General features: G+C 34.1%; 4 protein-coding genes across 8 annotated transcripts; 2 read left to right on the top strand and 2 right to left on the bottom strand.

Moving 5' to 3' along the window:
• The first annotated feature begins 2,743 nt into the window (after nt 1-2,743).
• Nucleotides 2,744-4,517, top strand: LOC107005111 (inactive protein RESTRICTED TEV MOVEMENT 2-like). The gene is made up of 2 exons (XM_015203610.2): nt 2,744-2,963; nt 3,667-4,517. The coding sequence occupies exons 1-2, from the start codon at nt 2,858-2,860 to the stop codon at nt 4,302-4,304; spliced, it is 744 nt and encodes a 247-aa protein (XP_015059096.1). The 5' UTR covers nt 2,744-2,857; the 3' UTR covers nt 4,305-4,517.
• LOC107005110 (probable amidase At4g34880) lies at nt 4,134-8,247 on the bottom strand. Of its 2 annotated transcripts, XM_015203608.2 has the most exons (6): nt 7,673-8,247; nt 7,000-7,214; nt 6,172-6,399; nt 5,580-5,775; nt 4,989-5,348; nt 4,134-4,268 (listed from the first exon to the last, which is right to left on the bottom strand). In XM_015203608.2, the coding sequence occupies exons 1-5, from the start codon at nt 8,192-8,194 to the stop codon at nt 4,989-4,991; spliced, it is 1,521 nt and encodes a 506-aa protein (XP_015059094.1). In that variant the 5' UTR covers nt 8,195-8,247; the 3' UTR covers nt 4,134-4,268. The 2 variants fall into 2 exon arrangements, with proteins under 2 accessions (XP_015059094.1, XP_015059095.1); XM_015203609.2 differs by lacking the exon at nt 4,134-4,268 and having other exon boundaries at nt 4,755-5,348.
• A 1,788-nt stretch (nt 8,248-10,035) lies between these two features.
• On the bottom strand, nt 10,036-16,642 carry LOC107004800 (TATA box-binding protein-associated factor RNA polymerase I subunit B). 4 transcript variants are annotated; one of them, XM_027912945.1, is made up of 7 exons: nt 16,508-16,642; nt 15,494-15,651; nt 15,240-15,360; nt 14,024-14,619; nt 12,664-13,482; nt 12,388-12,521; nt 10,036-10,635 (listed from the first exon to the last, which is right to left on the bottom strand). In XM_027912945.1, exons 4-7 carry the CDS (start codon nt 14,583-14,585, stop codon nt 10,192-10,194), a joined length of 1,959 nt encoding a protein of 652 aa, XP_027768746.1. In that variant the 5' UTR covers nt 14,586-14,619; nt 15,240-15,360; nt 15,494-15,651; nt 16,508-16,642; the 3' UTR covers nt 10,036-10,191. The 4 variants fall into 4 exon arrangements, with proteins under 4 accessions (XP_027768746.1, XP_015058640.1, XP_027768745.1 ...); XM_015203154.2 differs by lacking the exon at nt 15,240-15,360; XM_027912944.1 differs by lacking the exon at nt 15,240-15,360 and having other exon boundaries at nt 15,494-15,721; nt 16,508-16,606.
• On the top strand, nt 16,630-19,312 carry LOC107004802 (50S ribosomal protein L7/L12-like). The gene is made up of 2 exons (XM_015203157.2): nt 16,630-16,815; nt 18,085-19,312. The coding sequence occupies exon 2, from the start codon at nt 18,137-18,139 to the stop codon at nt 18,755-18,757; it is 621 nt and encodes a 206-aa protein (XP_015058643.1). The 5' UTR covers nt 16,630-16,815; nt 18,085-18,136; the 3' UTR covers nt 18,758-19,312.
• The last annotated feature ends 310 nt before the right edge of the window (nt 19,313-19,622 follow it).

The following is a 19,622-nucleotide window of genomic DNA, read 5'->3' as shown; positions in this document are numbered from 1 at the left end:
TTTGTATGTTATGACAAAGTTTGCATAATTGCGCTCCATAGCAAACATAAATATATATAATTCGTTATACATATACAAAGAAACCAATTGCATAATTCGTTATACGTATACAAAAGAAAAACAGTTGTATACAAATCAATTGTATAATTTGTGTATGTATAAAACGAGAAAGAGAGAAAGACAAAAAAAATAGGGCAGAGGAACATTTGTATTGTATAATTATAAGTGCATAGGACGAAATATATGTATATACAATATTCTCTCACTTTATACAAACAGAAACACAATTTATACATTTCATTTCTGTTTGTATAAGCGATAGAGGCGAGGGTGGCGAGTGAGATATGGGAGAGTGGAGAGCGAGATCTGGGAGAGGGGAACGAAAATATGTGTATATATATAATTTTTCTCGCTTTATACAAACAAAAATACATTTTATACATTTGTGTTTGTATAAAAGTGAGATGGAGCGAGCGAGAGAGGGAGAGTGGGGAGAGAGTTTGAGGAAGAAAGCTGACTGGCAAACAGTTTGGTAAGGATACAATTAAATTAAAGTGTGATTATAGCATTTAATATGATTTATTAGTTTGTTATTAAATATAATTTTTCTAAACAAATATGAACTTCTCGACGCAAATCCACATTAATCAAACACTACAACAAGTATCTAACACCAAATACGTAACATAAGAAAAAGTTCAAACTAAAACTAAAAAGTAAAATATTGAATCATACATCTCGATATAAATCAAAATTAATCAATCTTGAAGTAACTATAGTTTCTTTATATAATTTCAAATTCATCAAATTTAATATCAAATATCGAATGAAAAATAAAATAAAATAATTTAAGTTATCATTAAAAAGTAAATCACCGACTTGAAAAAGTTGAATGCCAAAGTGGGAAATCATTAAGAAACTGTTCTTTTCATTAATTTAATTATTTAAACCTCATTAGCTGGTTAATTTAGAACCAAGGGGATCAAATTTACAAGATTTAATATTATTTTATGAAAAAGAAATCGAATAAACATACTTAAATTAAAAAATAGAAAAATAATGAAAGTTCACATTGATAATTATTCTAAAATTTCACATATGAAAGAATATATTCCTACAATTTGTTGATGAAAGAATACCAACTTCCTATACGTACACAAAGGTTGTCCCAAATTAAAGTTTTCCCAATATATATAAATAATAAATAAATAGGAAATTAAAATGTTTCAAAATTAAATTTAAGAAATAATAATACTTTCGATTTCAAGTTATTGTAATATATGACTAAACATATTTACTTATACTACATGACTTTCAGCATGTAGTATATTTCGTGTATTGAACTATCCTCAACAAGAAATGGGGGAAAATATTATTGAAAAAAGGAAAAAAGACTTAAATATGTCATCGAACTTTCAGAAAAGATTTATTTATGCAATCAGTTAAAGGTTTGGGTCATTTATGCCATAACCGTTAAAGAAAAGGCTCATTCATATAATTATTTTTTAATAATGATTTTGCAAAACCATTTTGACAAGTGACCAATTATAATTCGGTCACGTCATCAATTTTTTAAATTAAAAAAATTATAATTATGAAAAAAAACTGAATTATTATTTTTTGACTTTTTTAATTAAATAAATTGATGACGTGGTCAATTATAATTCGGTTACGTCATCAATTTTTTTAATTAAAAGAATCATAATTATGAAAAAAATGAATTATTCTTTTTTGACATTTTTAATTTAATAAATTGATGATGTGGTCAATTATAATTTGGCCACGTAATCAATTTTTTAAATTAAAAAACTCATTATTATGAAAAAAAATTGATTTTTTTTACTTTTATTTAAAAATTTTGATGACGTGAGCGAATTATAATTGTCCACGTATCAAAAATGGTTTCGCAAAACCATCGTTAAAAAATAGTGGCATGAATGAGCCTTTTCTTTTACGATAATGACATAAATGAGCTAAACTTTTAACTGATGACATATTTGAATCTTTTCTATAAATTCAATGACATAATCAATAGCTCTCATTTTGGTTAAATACATTTTAATATTTAATCAATTAATATGAACACTTATTTTCCAAATTTAATGATTTATTAAATATTAAATATTAAATTTAACTATAAATATTTCATATTTCAAGGTAATATATATAAATTAATATCACAACGATCTAAATAAATAATTGCTAATAACCTAGGGGCCATAAATAGAATCACCCCCCCACCCCACCCCTAAAAACTATATTTACATTAATTTGTTTATTAAATAATTTTAACACTTGGATTAATTTCAAATCTTTTTTTAAACTAGTTTCGCCACTTAATAACTCATCTATTATGTTAAATTAATAATGTTACTCCATATTTTACAATAGTAAAATAATTCCAAAAACAATTCGTACACATCCAATTAACTGAAGGCTAAATATATTTATCTAAATACTACAAGGAGTAAACAAGAATTTAGTAGTATTTAAGGGACCAAAAGTGCAATTATTATTACAAAAATTATCAAATAATTATGACATGTGGTTAATTTCAAAACTTTTTTAAAATTAATATCTCAAATATTTGATTACCTATTCAAGAAGAAAACTTTAAGCTAACCAAAAGCAAGGAATCTATAGACAAAAGAAAGGCATAAAAATAAAATAAGAAATATCTAAATTGAAAGAAAACAACCATAAGCATCTCAAAAATAAGTTTCTTAACAAAATTCTTATATATATAATAACACAATTGATTCAATCTATTATATACTAACAACTCAAAAAAAAAACAAAAACAAAGAACAAAGTTTATAACAAGAAATTACAAATTTCATATATTAGCAAAAATAAAATGGATTTAAAGGGAGCTGCATCAAATCAAACTTATGAAGATTTTGTGCCAACTACAGAGTTGGTGCAAGAACAAGACTCTGATACTCTTCTCATTCATCTCACAGGTGATCTATCCTCTTTTTACTGTTTTTTTTCGATCGAGGGAATGAGTTGCCGTCTCCTTATATTGTGTTTCGAGTGATTTTTGTAAGCTTTTGAGGTTGTGTCAGTCTCGAAGTTTATTCCTTATAGTTTCATGTTGTCATAACTCATAAGCTATGACGTTGCTTGGACTCTCCAAAATTGTTTGTTGTATGTGGTGCTTTTTGGAGGATCCGACACACAATCTGACGGAATTTATGTCCTTAGCACAATGTGATTTTTTTTCATGGGAACTCTAACATATATATAAGATGACATTATAGGATGTAAATGTCACATTTGTTGCTTGGACCATCCAAAAGTTTTGCTGCATCCGTGTTAGATTCTCTAAAAATGGACAGATTTTTGAAGAGTCCGAGCAACATAGCATATCGACAGTGCAGGATCTACCTTGGTCCAAAGGGTGTCGTGCGACACCCCTTCGTCGGAAAATTACGTAGTGATTAAATTTTAGTTTTATAAATATAAATACATAAATTTACATGTCTTTAAACAAGTTGAAGGGTTTTGTCTATTTGTTAGGGGTTTACAAACACTATATGAGGTCGTGTGTGCCTATTTTTTTTACTGTACTCCTCAATGAAAATTCTGCGTCCGCCACTGCATATCGATGTGGCTTATATTATGGTCTTTTTTCACATTTATTGTCATGTTGAAATTCTGCAGGTTTCAAAAAGGAGCAAGTGAGGGTTCAACTGACTAAAACAGGAGTTCTGAAGATCAGTGGACAAAGGCCAGTTGCTGAGAGCAAATGGCTTAGATTTCAAAAGGATTTTCCTGTTTCACAAAACTGCGACAAGACGAAAATCAGTGCAAAGTTTGAAAATGGCATTCTTCATGTCAAACAACCAAAACTGATTACTTCATCAGAGAACAAAGGTCAAGAACTGCCAACATCTGATGCTCAACAGCAACAAAAACCAGCAGACGAGCCACAACCAACGCCTCAGAGGAAAGACGAACAACAAAAAAAAGACGAAAAAACACCAACACCAACAGAAGAATTGCCTAAACATCAGGATACTAATGCTGACAAGCCTAAAATGGAAGAACCAAACACAAAAGAAGCTAATGATCTCCCGGAAAAAACACCTGCTGAAAGGACAGGTGCAAGTAGCACTGTGGAAGATGGAAATAAACCGAGTTATGCGTGTAAACTTGATAAAGATGCATATACTGGAACTGCAACTGTTCTAGCTGAGAAGCTGAAGATGCCAAGGAAATTGATGAACATGACTTTGATTGCTCTTTTGGTTCTTGGAATTGGCCTATATATCAGCAATAAGATGAAATCCAACAATTAAATAGCTGAAGAATGACGTTTTTCGTCTATTAACCAATACTAAGTTGGGATATTTGCATTTCTCCCAGTTCATGTGAGTGTGTGTGAAGAAAACTCACTGACTACTACTCTTCCTTTTTCTCATTGCATTGCTGAATTGTATACATGAAACATTCGTTTCAAAAATTTATATCGAATAAAAATATGACATGAGTTATACTAAGGTTTTCTGATATATGTCTGATGTGTGTTTATTATTAACAAGAAGAGTAAATAGTCAAAAAGACACCTGAACTATCGATTTTTCACACCCCCAACTATCACTTGTTCCCTTTTCCTATCGGAACTATCACCATCGTTCAAGTAAGAAAAGGGAACAACTGATAGTTGGGGTGTGAAACTCGCGAAGAAATGATAGATCAGGTGTGTTTTTTACCATTATCTCGTGCAAGAAAGCAAAAAAAAAGCTGAATTAAGATCAAGCACAAATACTATATTAAAGGGAAAATAAGATAAATAAGCAGAAATACATCTGTAATTGACGACTAACCATCACGCCAAGGTAGAGGCTAAACAGGACATTCCTCAGGCATAACATTCCGTAAAATATGAAATTGTGAGAATATTTTGCTTTGGAACATCAAACTTAAAAATAACACATCATTTTGGATGTGGGACATTCTAGATTGAATCAAATGTGTAATACCTATTGAGGATGTGAAGGAGGGGGCTTCCTGATATGTGTTGCTTGTTCAAAACCATATGCAATTTCAATGAGTGTTGGCTCAGAACCCATTAGTCCTCCAAATGAAATTCCGAATGGAGTTCCAGTTTTATCATAACCAGCTGGTACATTGATCCCTGGATAACCTCCTATTGCGAGAAGACCAGCAATGTCAGCACCAGGTGACATCAACGCGTCTAACTTATTTTCTTTCATCATCTTCTCAAATCCGTATTTGCATGCTATAGTTATGTTACTCAATGCCTCCCTTTCCAATTTCCCTATTCCATTTGTCTTCTCAGCTTCCAACATTATATCTTGACCATATTCTTTGAGTTTTTCCTACAATGATATACAAAAAGAACCAAACGCTTAAACTAAAAATAGTCGGTAGATGTATAATATATAGTATAAAATGATAATAGCAGTGTATAATTTATGTTTAACGGAAAAGAACAGTCTAACTATGTGTGTAAAGATCCCTAATACGATCAAATGGTTACAATGATTCGTCTAATTGATCTCAACTTTGTCTAGTATCAAGGTGCAGTTAATTGATCGGTTAATACTTACCGGAGGTGAAATCTTGTTGAAGGCTATAACATCTGCCAAGGATCGAACTTGAGTGTGGACTAAATGTTTAAGATATGCATTTAGGTCCATCTTGAATTCAGCAGAAAGTGCTGTGAATTGAGCAACAACAATAGCATTGTCGACCAAGTCGGTGTAAGGTATTACCAGGTTGTCAACTAAGACTGCTCCTTTTTGCCTTCAATTGTTTTATCCCAGAACAGAAGTTTGTCTCTTTTAGGAAATCAAGTAAAACTGAACTATACAAAGGCATAATACATCAGTAGACACGTTAACTTAGCCTCAACTGGTAACTAAACATTTCTAACTTAGAGGATGCACATCTAGACACATCAACTCGTCGATCCATTGTGTCGTTGGACACTCCCAACTTACAAAGTGATATTCTAGACACCTCAAATATTAATGTGCCATGTCAGCATCGGGTGTCCACGAGACACATTGGGGACGAGTTGAAGTGTCTAGATGTGCACTCCCAGAATTTGAGTGTTTATTTGTCAGTCGAGACCAATTTTGAGTGACTATCTGTGTATTATGACATACAGAAATGCAGGTTAAAAACCGAAAAGGTTACCTTAAGGTGTTAAAATGTTGTTGGTAAGTTTTGATATCATTAGAACCAAAAAAGTAGTTTGAAATTCCCAGTCTTTTATCTCTGAGCCCATCAGCCTTGAGAAATTGTCGGTATCCACCATGTGGGATGTAAGTGGAAGCCTTCTTTGTTGCTGGGAAATCATCTCGATCAAAGCCAACGATGACATCAAGAACCTCAACAGCATCAGTTACTGTCCTGCAGATTGGCCTGTTCTATGCCAAATAAATTTTTAAGAAAATGTGTGAACATTGTCTATGTTCATGTTTGTAATTATCATGTTCTTTTCATTTTTACATCTCTAATGTACTCCATCCGTTCTAGTTCATTTGACCTATGATCTATTAGTCCGTTCTAAGAAGAATGACACAATTCTATATTTGGAATTCTACTTCAAGTTTCTTGTTAATAAGAAGTTTCTATAGCCACAAAAATGTTAATAACATGTTTTAAGACTGCAAGTTTCAAAAGCCAATAGAAAAGTCAAATCTTCGAATGAATGTTACATATTCTGTCAAGAGGAAAAAACTTATAATATTGTAGTCGTTCATGGTTATTTTGGCTGATTGATCTACCGATATGTTAGTTTCAATGACTCTCGTTCGTTACACTTCTTCCTTGCTGCTTGGCATATAGTAGTTATCTGGTCTACCTCTTTAGGTATTAGCACTATGCTTTTCAATCTAAATAGTTTCAATTTCAGCCAATCTATAGTTGATAGTACGTGTCGAGTCAAACTATGTCACGTAAATTAGGACGAGAGTACTACTAGGGAGAAAAAGACATTCAAAAGATTTAGTTTTTACATACCCTACAGTGTCTTGTCTATGTGAAATTGGGATTACACCTGCCCTGCTAGTGAGGCCAACAGTTGGTTTGATTCCAACGACAGAATTAGCACTTGACGGAGATAGAATGGAGCCTGCAGTTTCTGTACCCAATGCTACTGCTGCCATGTTTGCTGCTACTGATGTTGCAGAACCAGTGCTTGATCCTGATGGATCAGCACTTGCTACATAAGGATCCTGTTAGAACATGAGTAAAAACAACTCTTTTTTTAGTCTACAACAACATACCTAGTGTTATTCCATAATTGGATCTACGGAGTGTAGAGTGTACGTAGACTTTACGTCTACCTCATAAAGATAGAGAGGTTTTTTTCGATAGACCCTCAAAAGAAAATATATAATTGAAAACAGTATCAACAACGAAATATAGTCAAGGAACTAGTCTGATAACAGATTAAAGTGCATTTTGGTAATGTTTAAGACCATAAGATTACATTTTGGTACATTCTACAAGATTCAAAAGTCTTCTTTACTTTGTTAAACTACGTGCCAAGTGAAAACCAGACAAACAAATTGAAACGGAGGAAGTAATAAATATTGTAACTAACTGACAATCATATGTTAAAAATTCACTAGTGGTAGAATAATCTTTATACCGTCAGTGTATATAACTTTATATTTTACCAATGACTCACCAGAGCTTGTCCAAGTCTACCATTCCAACCATTAGACAAGTTTGTAGATCTAAAAGCAGCCCATTCAGTCATAGTTGCCTTGCCAAGTATGATAGCACCAACATTCCTCAACTTCTTAACCACACCAGCATCTTGTGGCACAATCGATCCGATAAGTGCTAATGATCCTGCTGTTGTGTTTAGCTTATCTTTTGTTGCAATGTTGTCCTTCACAAGAACTGGGATACCATGTAGCCTAGATAGTGATTTAGACGAGTTCGATTTTCGTTCTTGATCAGCTTTATCTGCAAGAAAGAGTGCATCTGGATTCACTTCAATGATCCCTTTTAGAATTGGATTGGATCTTTGGATTTCACTTAGATAGAACTCAACAAGTTGTCTTGATGTAAGTTTGTTTTGCTTTAAAGCTATATGAATGTGATCGATAGTTGTTTCTTTAAATAAGAATGCTTTTGCCTCAGTTTTGTTATTAAAGTTTGATAATAATATCAGAGAAATGAAGAGAATAGCTAGAACAGACATTTTTTTTGTTTGTTAAAGTGATTGAAGATAATTTTCTTAGTCTGTCTAGCTGATTTTATATTTATATTAGGGACATAAAAGTGGATAAGGGATAAGAGTCTTAAAGCAACGGTAATGTTGTCTCGTGTGATAGCACGGAGCCAGGTACAACCAAGAGGTCCGTCTGAACCGTTTTCCGACGAAAGCTTACACAAGTATTTTCAATGTATATATAACATATATTGAATCTTATGTGGCTTCTTTGTGTGTTTACGTCTTTATATTTGACTCCCTTTTAGTAAAAATTTTGGCTCTACCACTTTATATGACCTATAGATTACATCTATGAGCTACGTGGAATTAGTCGGTAATGATTGTGTGAGACACGGAGTATTAGTTAACTATTAGTTTACTAGGTTGGTCAAATATCTATTTTCAAGATTAATGAACTATCAAGAGTATAATAGGAAGAATATTGTAATTTATACATTAATTTTATGAAATTGATGAGTATTATAAATTAACTGTATCTTATAGTAAAAATAACATATAAAAAAAAAACGGAGAAATTATTTTTTCTAAGGAGCTACAAAAATTAAAAAGATAAGAGTAATCAACAACCACAACTTTCCTAAATGCCTTTTTGGGTCCACAAATCACTATGAAACTTTATTATGTAATCATCTCTGGACAAGAATGTGTTGCACGTGAAAAATAATTAAAAAATATATACTATATAAAAAATAATTTTAAAACATATATTATATTTCTTGGTACACATAATAATCATTAAAAAAAAAAAGACTGCGAAAAAAGGAAACGTTAGCTTATATCTTAAAATAAGTCATTTAAGATGACGTGTGTGTTTTCAGTGTAACAATTTTTAACACTCTCTCCATTTTTACTTGTTTACTCTAAAAAAAATACTATATATATTTCACATAAATATATATATTTGATTTCGAAAAACTTAAAAAATCATGCCACAAATTCACGATGGAGTAACTGTTGATTCTCGAAATTCGAGTTATATCATATATATGTTGTATGATGTGGTTGATATAAGATTGTCTTGCTTACACTTTTTTTGAGTTGAGGTTCTACCTAAAATAACCTTTCTGCACTACATTACATAAGGTTAAAGTTCACGTATATTCGACTCTCTCCAGACCGCACTTATTGGATTACATTGTTGTTGTTGTTTACATTGTATGATAGGATATGAAATGAGGTTAAATAAAGTGAGATTTATATCGTTGACTTCAAATTGTTTTGGACTTTATTGTTGTATGTAGATGTTGAATATCTTTGGCTTCTTCGTTTATGTATTTCTTTATATTGTGATTACCTTTAGTGAAAATCATTGCTCCGTCATTGCATCTAAAATCATAGATAGTTGTGTATCTATTCATAGCAAACCTTATATGATGGTGTGAAATAGGGTAAATGACTTGATTTGATATATTAAATTACGATTATCATGTGAAAATTTAGGTTGTCTATGTATATATACAAGTAAATCCTACAAGTAATCAAACATTTTTTGTTCAGTTTAAAGTGAGAATTGTTTGAACCTAATCGATAAAATGTTTAGTATATACATTGAAGTTTGACTAAATTTAGATTTTCATCAAAAAGTCCCACATTAAGAGGTTATTAGTTTTCTAACGAAGGTGATTGCACATTCAGGGTTCGGACCTGATGATATTCTACTTAAGAATCTAGAGATCTCGAATTCGAGTCTTTCGATGAAATTTCAACATACTCAACTGGCTTTAGATTTCAACCAATAATGTAGTAGTCCCCTTATTTATATGTAGTAAAGCTATTTTGTTATCACTTTCAAGGAAGTTAACTGAATGTCTCATGAAAATGATCTCATATGCTAATTCACAAATTGAAATAACACAGGATGTTGTTTCTATATAGATCTCCTAATGGAATACAACATTTGTAATGGACTACAAAACCAAATCTTCTGCAAAAATGCAGTTGGCTAAATATGATGAGTTTCTTGACTAATCGCGACAAAACTCACAGAAATCATCAGGAATTCTCTTACATAAACAAAAACCTATTCTTCTTTCTAGCATTTCCAATCGTTTCTCAAATGCTAACACTCCAACATGCATTGTCCTAACATCAACTTGTGCAACCTTAGCACAAGATCGAAGTAATATGTAATAATCAGCATGTACAGCGTAAAGATAAGCCCCATCTTTCTTTCTAGCATACCTGATGTACCCGTCTATCTTCTTCACATTTTTCCTTGGTGGTATATAGACAAATCGATTCTCTTTCATATCTGCTTTCAGCTGCCTCAATGCTGCATTTGAATCATCATCATCTCTAAAGTTCTCGTTTTCTTTTGTTGTGCTTCTGGATCCATGTCTGGATCCGCTATGGTGAAAATGGTTACAAGTGTGGGAGTCTGTCTTCCCATCTTCTGATGCTTTGTCAACCTTATTTTAAAAACGAAATGTAATTCAGTTATTAAATATTAAACAAACAAAGACGAGTATAGTAACCCCCGTGAAAAGCACATAAGAGAACTAGGTGAATCATGAATGCTCAACATCCAAACGGGTAAAACAATATTGATGCAGGCACAGCTAGTTATTAAGTACACTAACTGCAAATCATGTTACTTCACCAAAACTCCATATTTAGGTTTCTTTAGGTGGTTAAACATTATTCAGTGTGTTAACTCAATATCTCAGAATTGATTTCAATCAATTTGGGATTATGTAGGTGATGCCTGAAAATGTAAAAGACACGCTTAACAGCTGGTAGCGCTCATAAAAAATGGGTTAATTGGTTGTTTGACCAACGGAAAGCATGGAAGAGAAGTCCACAAAACAATAAGAATCGACAACTTTCTAGAGGTATCTTCGTAATCCTTGCCAAATAAGGCTGAGAAGGTTGGGACGCAAGGTGGTTGTGCTCAAGCAACTGTGGAAGTAGACTCCGTTGAAGAGTCATGTCCGTCGAAGAAATGTAATGTCATTCCATTGTGCATCTTGTGGACAGTTGGGCCTGAGAGATACCATATATATTTTGAGGATAAATACAATCCTTACCTTTTGTAAAGTTCAGGTGTTTACAGAACAAGTACTGGTGGTGCAATGTGAGGCCAGTAAAATGATCCTAGCTTGTTAGTGAAACTCATAGACTATCATTACAGGCTCAGACGAAGAATCTAAGCACATTTCTGTAATTCTAATTCAATGCACTGGTTTAATCCTCTCTTGTGATATAAACTCTACCTTTAGTCATTTCTTCTTTGAATGTCAGGTGACAAAGGCATTGTGGAGTAGACTGTGTGGATGGCTGAGGTTTAACAGAGTTATTCAAGATTCGGAGACTGAACTACGGTGGGTATGTATGATGGCAAAACAGAAGGCAGGACGAGCTGAAATTGTAAGCAGTGTGATTGGTCTGATAGTGTATGTTATGTGGAGAGAAAGGAACAAGATCAGATTTCAGAATCGAAGCATGAGAGCTGATGAAGTGCTGAAGGAAATCGTGATGCATATGCACATCGAGAGAAAGAACAGGGTGAAGTGGCATACTACACTACAACAACTTAAAGCCTATCACTGATATAGATAAGTTACTTGTATTGTTTAATGATAGATTAGTAGATTGATAGATTGAGGACTGAGCAGGTAGTCCAATACTGCTCTGGTTGTAATCGTACAATTCTGGTTATGAATGAAAATCTACAGTTAACCAAAATAAAAATAAAAATCTACCTTAGTGATTTTTAAAAGAATCCCGTAATTCACTTTTCTACCAAGAAAACAAATCAGCTCGATGTGGTCTCAGGTTGAGTCTTCAGTTGGTAGGTGTTCTCTAAATAAGCAAATAATGAACATATCCTTGGCCAACATACGTCCAAACTAGTATTCTGAGATGTTTGACAGAACTAGTACTAGTACACAACAAATTCCAACTGTGAACAAGAAACAGTTAAAAGAGAATAGCCTTGATGTATAAAACAAATATATAGATTTCCCCTTAATTCTCCATGTTGTTGAAGATGTCCAACCGAGCAAAATTAAACTTTTATGCAGATATATCAGTAAGGAAAGACGTAGTGAGTTTTGAAGGTTGTTGATAGGTACAACCATCCTATCACATATTAACAAGGTTTTACAGATGTGGGTGCAAGATCGTATCAATCAACCTTAATCACGGGGAAAGTAAAATACCTTACGGCTTTGATAGAAATTCCAAAAGTCTTCTATTAGCTTTTCTTCTTCGTGATCGTCGTAAGCAGGTTCTAGTCCAGCAAAAACCACATTTTTGCAGTACAGAAGATATGATTGTAAATCTTTTGAAAAATCTGTCAAACAAGAAAAGAAACATAACTCAAACAAGTAACAAGAAAAAAACGCACAATTCCAACAAGTAACAAAGCGGTGCAACTTATAACCCCATGCTGTATCTACACGTATCCAAAAATCAACGGAATGCCTTGCAATTACCATATGAATCACTGAGCTCACTGTATTTTTCTTCAAGAATCTTCAAGAGTTTTAAAGCATCAGAATCAGATTTTTTACTCAAAGCTGATGAACTATCATGATGATCTGAATCACGTGAAGCAGAGTCTTCCTCGGCAACAGCACCTCTTGCATTGCAACTGAAACCACATTCTGCAGCTCCATTCTCAACAGCAGACACTAAATTATTTGAACAAGATGAAATCAGTTCCCATTTTCCGCCATTCAGGTCATAAAGAATTCTCATTGTCACAATCAGTATAGACATCACGCAAACACGAGAAGGCAGCCTGGAGTCATTATCTGATAAATACAACTCCGGAGGCATAGACCACTCATACACTTGGCATGCCTGAGGAAGAATTTTCTCAACAGGAAGCGATAAATTCTTGAGATAACGGGCAGCTATAGCATGGAAGTTCACTGAAGGCAATTCCAAGCCTATTTTCCTGGCAATGGAGGCAGCTAGGGACTCTAACTTTTGCAAGGTGACAGTTCTGATAGGCCTGAACATACGACTGGTACTGATAGGGCACGACCTTGAAGGAGGTCCCAACTGCTTCTCTATTTCAAGAAAAGCAGCAAAATATGGGAGATTTCCTTCCAACGTCCACTTCAATATGTCTGTCGGCAAGATAGCTTCCCTTGCCACGTGACAAACAAGAAAAGAGATCGCCAGAGAACAAGGTAATGGAATCAAGTTTCTCAAAGATTTATGCCATATGGTTACTGCCCGTTTTCCATTTAAATTGCGAGGTTCTGTTTTCTGGCTGCCAGTCGGCTGAGAAAGTTCTATTTCCCCTGAAATAAATACTGGAATTAGGTTCTAAAAGGGAAAGGTGAATACAGAAAGGGAATTCAACCTGCATAATATCAAAGAGTTTCACACCAACTGATTTCTCTCACTGAAGACATGTAGAAAACTTAACAAACCCACTTTGCCAGACAGCCAGATATATGATTCAGAAGTTTTTCATAAAATATAGCCACCTACCATGAACCAAAGATAAAAGAGGACAGAACATCTTTTCCTTCATGCTATACAAATTAGACCAAAAGCGAAGGACCAACATCCTAGAAGAAATTTCATTTTCGTTACACAAGATTGCCCATTAGAAACCAAGTTGATAAGCTTAATTACTAGTCTTGCACTTCACAAGTAGTGTTTCAAAAGAATGCAAGTGACAACAAGCATAGTAGTCGAACGTGCAATGTTAGGCTAAAAAATAATTGATTAGTCTTCAGCTTCTAACTAATGATTGTAAACAAATCCTAGAGAAGCAAGAACATGAAAATATCCCGATTTCCATCCTTGTGTATATAAAGATAATCAAAATGATACCTTGAGTTTGAGACTCTGATTCATGGATGACATCGTCTGCCCACTCATCACTCAACACGTTTTCATGTGCCAAGAGTCTTAACCAAATAGGCCCAGCAAGCCCAACAATCAGGGGGCTTACGTTAAATTTCTCCACCAGAGTCTTGCACTGCATTTGGATCATAGCTTGTAACCCCATAACATACCTCAACCGGATCTCTGAATAATAGTCTGTGTAAGTCAAAGAAATTTGAGATGATCCAAAATCACTAGGCACTGCAGGCCCAACTCCATCATCTCCATTACGCTCGTCGTAGTCATCAAAGGTTTTCAAAGTCTCTAAATGCTGAGAGAGTTGTACCTGAGATATGGGTACAGGTTGACTGACCTGGCAATATTGACGGCGCTGACTAGTAGAGTACATACCCCCATCTACGTTGAATAGGTCATCATCATCAACACCCGTGTCCATGATGTCAACTGCTTGAGAGCCGCAACGAGTGCAATAGAAGAACCCATCACCGCCATCGTCAAAGGATAGATTGCCACAAACCTCGCAGCACCTTTGAATCTTCTCTGTCATTCTAATTTATTGTATGGGTCATTGATTGAATCCTCTGCATTAAAGCACCAATTATTTAGTCAAGTAACACCAGGTCAATTCAAGGAGGTTAAAACCTTCAATTCATTAAGATTCGATCTTACTTAAGACACGGGCACTCTATGCTGTGAATCTAAATGAGAAATATTCTCAAGAAACTAAAGGAAAAAAAGATCAGAAATATTCCAAAGAAACCAAATCTAATATCAGGAATTTTTTTTAACCAAAACTAGTTTTTTTTTTTTGACGAAGTTACAATCAAGAAAGTAAGGTTGTGTACATCACCCAACCCTCCCCAAACTTCACTTGTGGGGATTATACTGTACTTCACATTCTGTTTTCACTTGTATTATTGTTGCTTATGGTGTTCCATTATCACATAATTTTTTATTGTACTTTTGCATTGTTCCTTGTTATTTGCTATATTCTCTACATTGTCTCCTTTTTCTATACCTGGATTCATTGCATCTCTACAAGATAGTAATAAAGGTCAGCATACATTCTACCCTCCCTAGACCTCACTTGTGGAATTTCACGGGATATATTGTTATTGTATACTTCCCAAACAAAAACACACTTGTTAAAAATATCCCTATTTCTAACGGACGAAAACTAAAGAAGTTTGAAAATTTATACCTTTCTTAACAAGGGTATTATTTGGCATCAAACTTGTGATCTATAGGTCAAATACAAAGACAACCTTATCGTTGCTCCAACAATCCCCCAAGAAGAAGGTTGTGTAAGGGTCAGTTATGCCCTAAATTTTATTCCCACCAAACATCAATTCTATATGTTAGCAATCACAAAACCAAGTAAAATCTGTGCAATTGAAACCAATAGAGACAATCAGGTTCAAATTTTTATAATTATAAAAAAAAAAAAAAAGTTACCGGAACAGCAAAGCAAGTAGCAACAGCTCGGATTCAGCAATTTTGCTTGATTAAGAAGATACAAAAAATACCAAAAGTAGAACAAATATGTCAAATATTGTCTACGGCAAAGCAATTCCGGTGGCTGCTCCTCCCTTACCCAAACATCTAGTTCGAGCCTGAAAATGAAAAAGTTTTTACTTCCTGAATGGAAAGTGAATTCCAAATAGTTGAACTTCACTACACATGCTGAATAACGAATGAAAAAAACAAAAAAATATTAATAAATCTGATCACTTAAATTTACTAACATAAATTGGGAAAAAACCTTATAACATATTCTTCCACTCATTTTTGCCTTTAAAGTTGTATTGAAATGCATTTAAGCATAAATATTATGTTATATTCTTTGTAAAAGGTATAATTAAATATAATTTCATCTTCAACTTTAGCTACATAAATTTCAACTTGATATTGTAAAAGAGAATGAAGTCAAGAACTTTTCCAGCTCACTTGTATTTACACTGTTAGATCAGTAATCTCCAAATTAAGAAAGCTTAACAAGTAAAGATCAGTACTTTAAACAATTGAATACAGCTAAATCCAACCCCAAATCAAATACACCCTCAACCAATGACAACAACTACTAAAAGCTCAAAACTTGATAAGAAACTGAATGCAATAAAGAACACCCAAAAAGGAAAACTAAACAAAAATCAAGAAAAGGGACAAATTCAATCATCAAAAGGCCAAAAGGGATTGTGATTCTTGAAGTTAAGACAGTCCCACAGAAACCCAACTAAAAAAGCTCAAAACTTCATAACAAATTGGATGTTATAACCAACACCCAAAAAGGAAACTCAAACAAAAATTGACAAAAGGAGTTGTGATTCTTGAAGTTAAGACAGTCCCACAGAAACCCAACTAATAAAGCTCAAAACTTTATAACAAATTGGATGTTATAACCAACACCAAAAAGGAAAATCAAACAAAAATTGACAAAAGGGGCTGTGGGTCTTGAAGTTAAGACAGTACCTGAAGGATGGTTGAAATCCTGATGATGATGGTTGATACTGTTGACAGAATAATAAAGGAATGGTATGGAAAGTGAAGACTGTGAAAGAAAGAGCAAAAAGCTCCCCCCCAAAAAAGATGAAATCTTTGTGTGTGTGAGAGAGAAAATGGGTTGTGGGCTTCTCTACCCCTATTAGAATTGGGGCTCTTTGAGCCCAATTTGCTTACCAACAGCCCAAAGTTCCATTTTCCGAAACAAAGCCTAGTCTTTACAGTTCACATCTCAGTCGCCGGTTGCCGCCACTCGCCGTGGTCCTCGCCGTACTCAGGTGAGCTTCATCATTTTTCTTTGATCTATTGTTTTTTTTTTCCATGGAAAATGAATTGAATCAATTTATGGTTAAATATGTTGTATCAATTGGTTAAGGATCTGGTGCTCTTTGTCTCTGCGTTTGGGTGTGATTTGGTGGTAAATTGGTATATACACTGTTTATTATTGTAATAAGCTTTGGAGCTGTGCATTAGCACATACAGTTATGCACTTGTTAGCTTTTTTCTTTTGATAATTATGGCGTCCGGGCAATGCCAAACACTATGAGAGAGTTGATGTTCAGTTGGAAGAGCTTGGAATATGATTTCACTTGCGCGAATGTGTGTTGTTTGGAGAGAGAAATACGAGAGCTTTTGAAGGTGTAGAGTCGAGTTTTTCTGAATCGAGAAGTAGTATCTGTTCTCTTGTTTTCTTTTGGTGCTCATAGAAAGTCCCTTGTTGTATAGATGATTGGGTGGAGTTCGTAGAGAATCATATCTTTTTGTAAATTCTGTACCTTTTGGTATATCTCTTGTATACGCCCGTTGTGGTCATTTTATGGATGAAAATATATTTACTTGATCAAAAACAAATTATGGTGTCAGGTCTAGGTTATGTGTCCATCGACTAATTCAAAGGGACATGCTACCTCACACCAGTATATATATTGGGTAACTCTGTCTATCAAAACTTTGACACATGAGAAGAAATCATTTAGTGTTTTTGTCTTCGATTGGAATTGAACTGAGGCACTTGTTAACTTGCTTCTCATTCATGTCTGTAACTTTTTATTTAATCTTTCTTGGTGCAAGTGTTGTCACTATATAATTAGGAAGTGGAATTAGAGCTTCCATCATCTTCTTCTTCTTGATATATATTCTAATATTTATGAAAGCATTGAAGTTTTGCATAAAATATACACTTGTGCACTTGCTTCTCATTCACACCTGAAACTTTTTTATTCATCTTTTATGATCCCAAGTGCTGTCACTACATTATTTAGAAATGGAGTTAAGAGTTTCATGTCATCTTGCACCGTCATGATTGGTGTTGAATGTCGAGTCTTCTGTGAGAGGCGCTTAAAGGTTGTTAAGACATTAGACCGAGGGGTGAACCCACAGGGGAGGGGAGCGGTTGCTTCCTAAAAAGAACTTGGTTTGGCTCGCCTTTGGAAACCAAACAAAGAGCGTTTGGAGTACCATTTTATTTTATACTATATCCAGAAGATGCGGATTTTTTTTTTTCAGATTACATGATCTTACAGTTGCGTTTTATTTTTTTTTTGCAGGTTGTTCATTGATCTTTCAGAGGGATCAGTAGATGGTTACTAGAATTCAAAAATGAGTTTGATGTTTTCGCGACTGAGGCAGCATTTGCATGCTGTACTCTTCAAACGATCTGTTCGATCCAATGTGACTGACTCCTATTTTGTTGTTACCTCAACTGTTTTTACTCGACACTTCTCTCAGCAAGTAGAGATTAACCAGAGAAAGCTTCCAGCAGATTATGATCCTGTGACTTTTGATCCTACTGAGCATCGTAGTCCTCCATCAGAAAGGGTATGGAGGCTCGTTGATGAAGTATCAGGACTTACCCTGGTCGAAGTTGCAGAAGTGTCTTCGATTATTATGAAGAGGTTAGGCATGACAGAGCGACCAACGGTTGGAGTTATGAAGGCAGGGGCTGCTGGATTTGCAGCAGCTATGAAGGGACCAGAAGCAGCTAAGGAGGAAAAGAAACCGGAGAAAACTGCTTTTGAACTTAAACTAGAGTCATACGAGTCAGCTCAAAAGATAAAGATAATCAAAGAGGTCCGCAGTTCTACTGATTTGGGACTCAAGGAAGCGAAAGACTTAGTTGAGAAGACTCCTGCTGTTTTCAAGAAGGGAGTATCAAAGAAAGAAGCGGAACAAATAATTGACAAGATGAAAGCTATTGGAGCAAAAGTTGTTATGGAATGATAAGTATTTGATTTGATATCGAGTTCTTGGTCATTCTATGTTGGTTGGATCCTTCCACCAACTGCACGAACCTCAAGATGGCGAAGACTCACCCTCTTTAAAAAAAAAAAGAAACGAGTCCATCGAAGATCCAGACAAGATATGCACCTCTTCAAGAATGATAAATAACAATCCATCAACTTTCATATGGTATTTTGGCCTGAACTCTTCGATACTCAATCAAATCCTCTTTTTTGATGACTAAATGCATTTTTAGAAACTAAACTATGCTTCATTAGGCTATTATACAGTTTTAGCTTGACATTATTCCTTATGCAAAACCTTTGATTATATATAGTTTATAGTTAATAGAAAGGCTAAATATTAGTACTTAAATTAGATCATTTTCATGACAGATTATCTTTTATAGTTAATTTTGTAAACTGCATTTTGTGTTTGTATTTTAGTGTGTGTTTTGAGTACAGAGAACTGGTAATTGTACCCTATTCATGACAAGTGACGATTAGCCGAGGAGCCCTTGGGCCTAAGGAAATAGATTGTAGCTGAGTATAAATAGATCCATGGGTTGACACATGGTTGCAGCTTTGGGCCGGTATTGCATTTCTCGGTTATTGAATCGAGCTTATCGCACTAGACTTTGTCTAAGGAATTTGTTAAGCAGATATAACTTTTGTGTTCATATACATACAATGTATACAGGCTATAATTATAATTTATTACCATATGCTATTAGCCCATTATGTTTTAAAAGCAAAATAAAATGATATTCAATAAACTAATCAAGGAGGTGCTAGTGAAAAACAGTAAAATTAAATTAAATGCAACTATTTTATACAAATTGGGGACAACAATTTCTTCCAATATT

The sequence above is a fragment of the Solanum pennellii genome, chromosome 11 (genome assembly GCF_001406875.1).
Source record: "Solanum pennellii chromosome 11, SPENNV200".
In the NCBI taxonomy this organism is placed as follows: domain Eukaryota; kingdom Viridiplantae; phylum Streptophyta; class Magnoliopsida; order Solanales; family Solanaceae; genus Solanum; species Solanum pennellii.
This window is presented reverse-complemented; position numbering and strand designations above follow the sequence as displayed.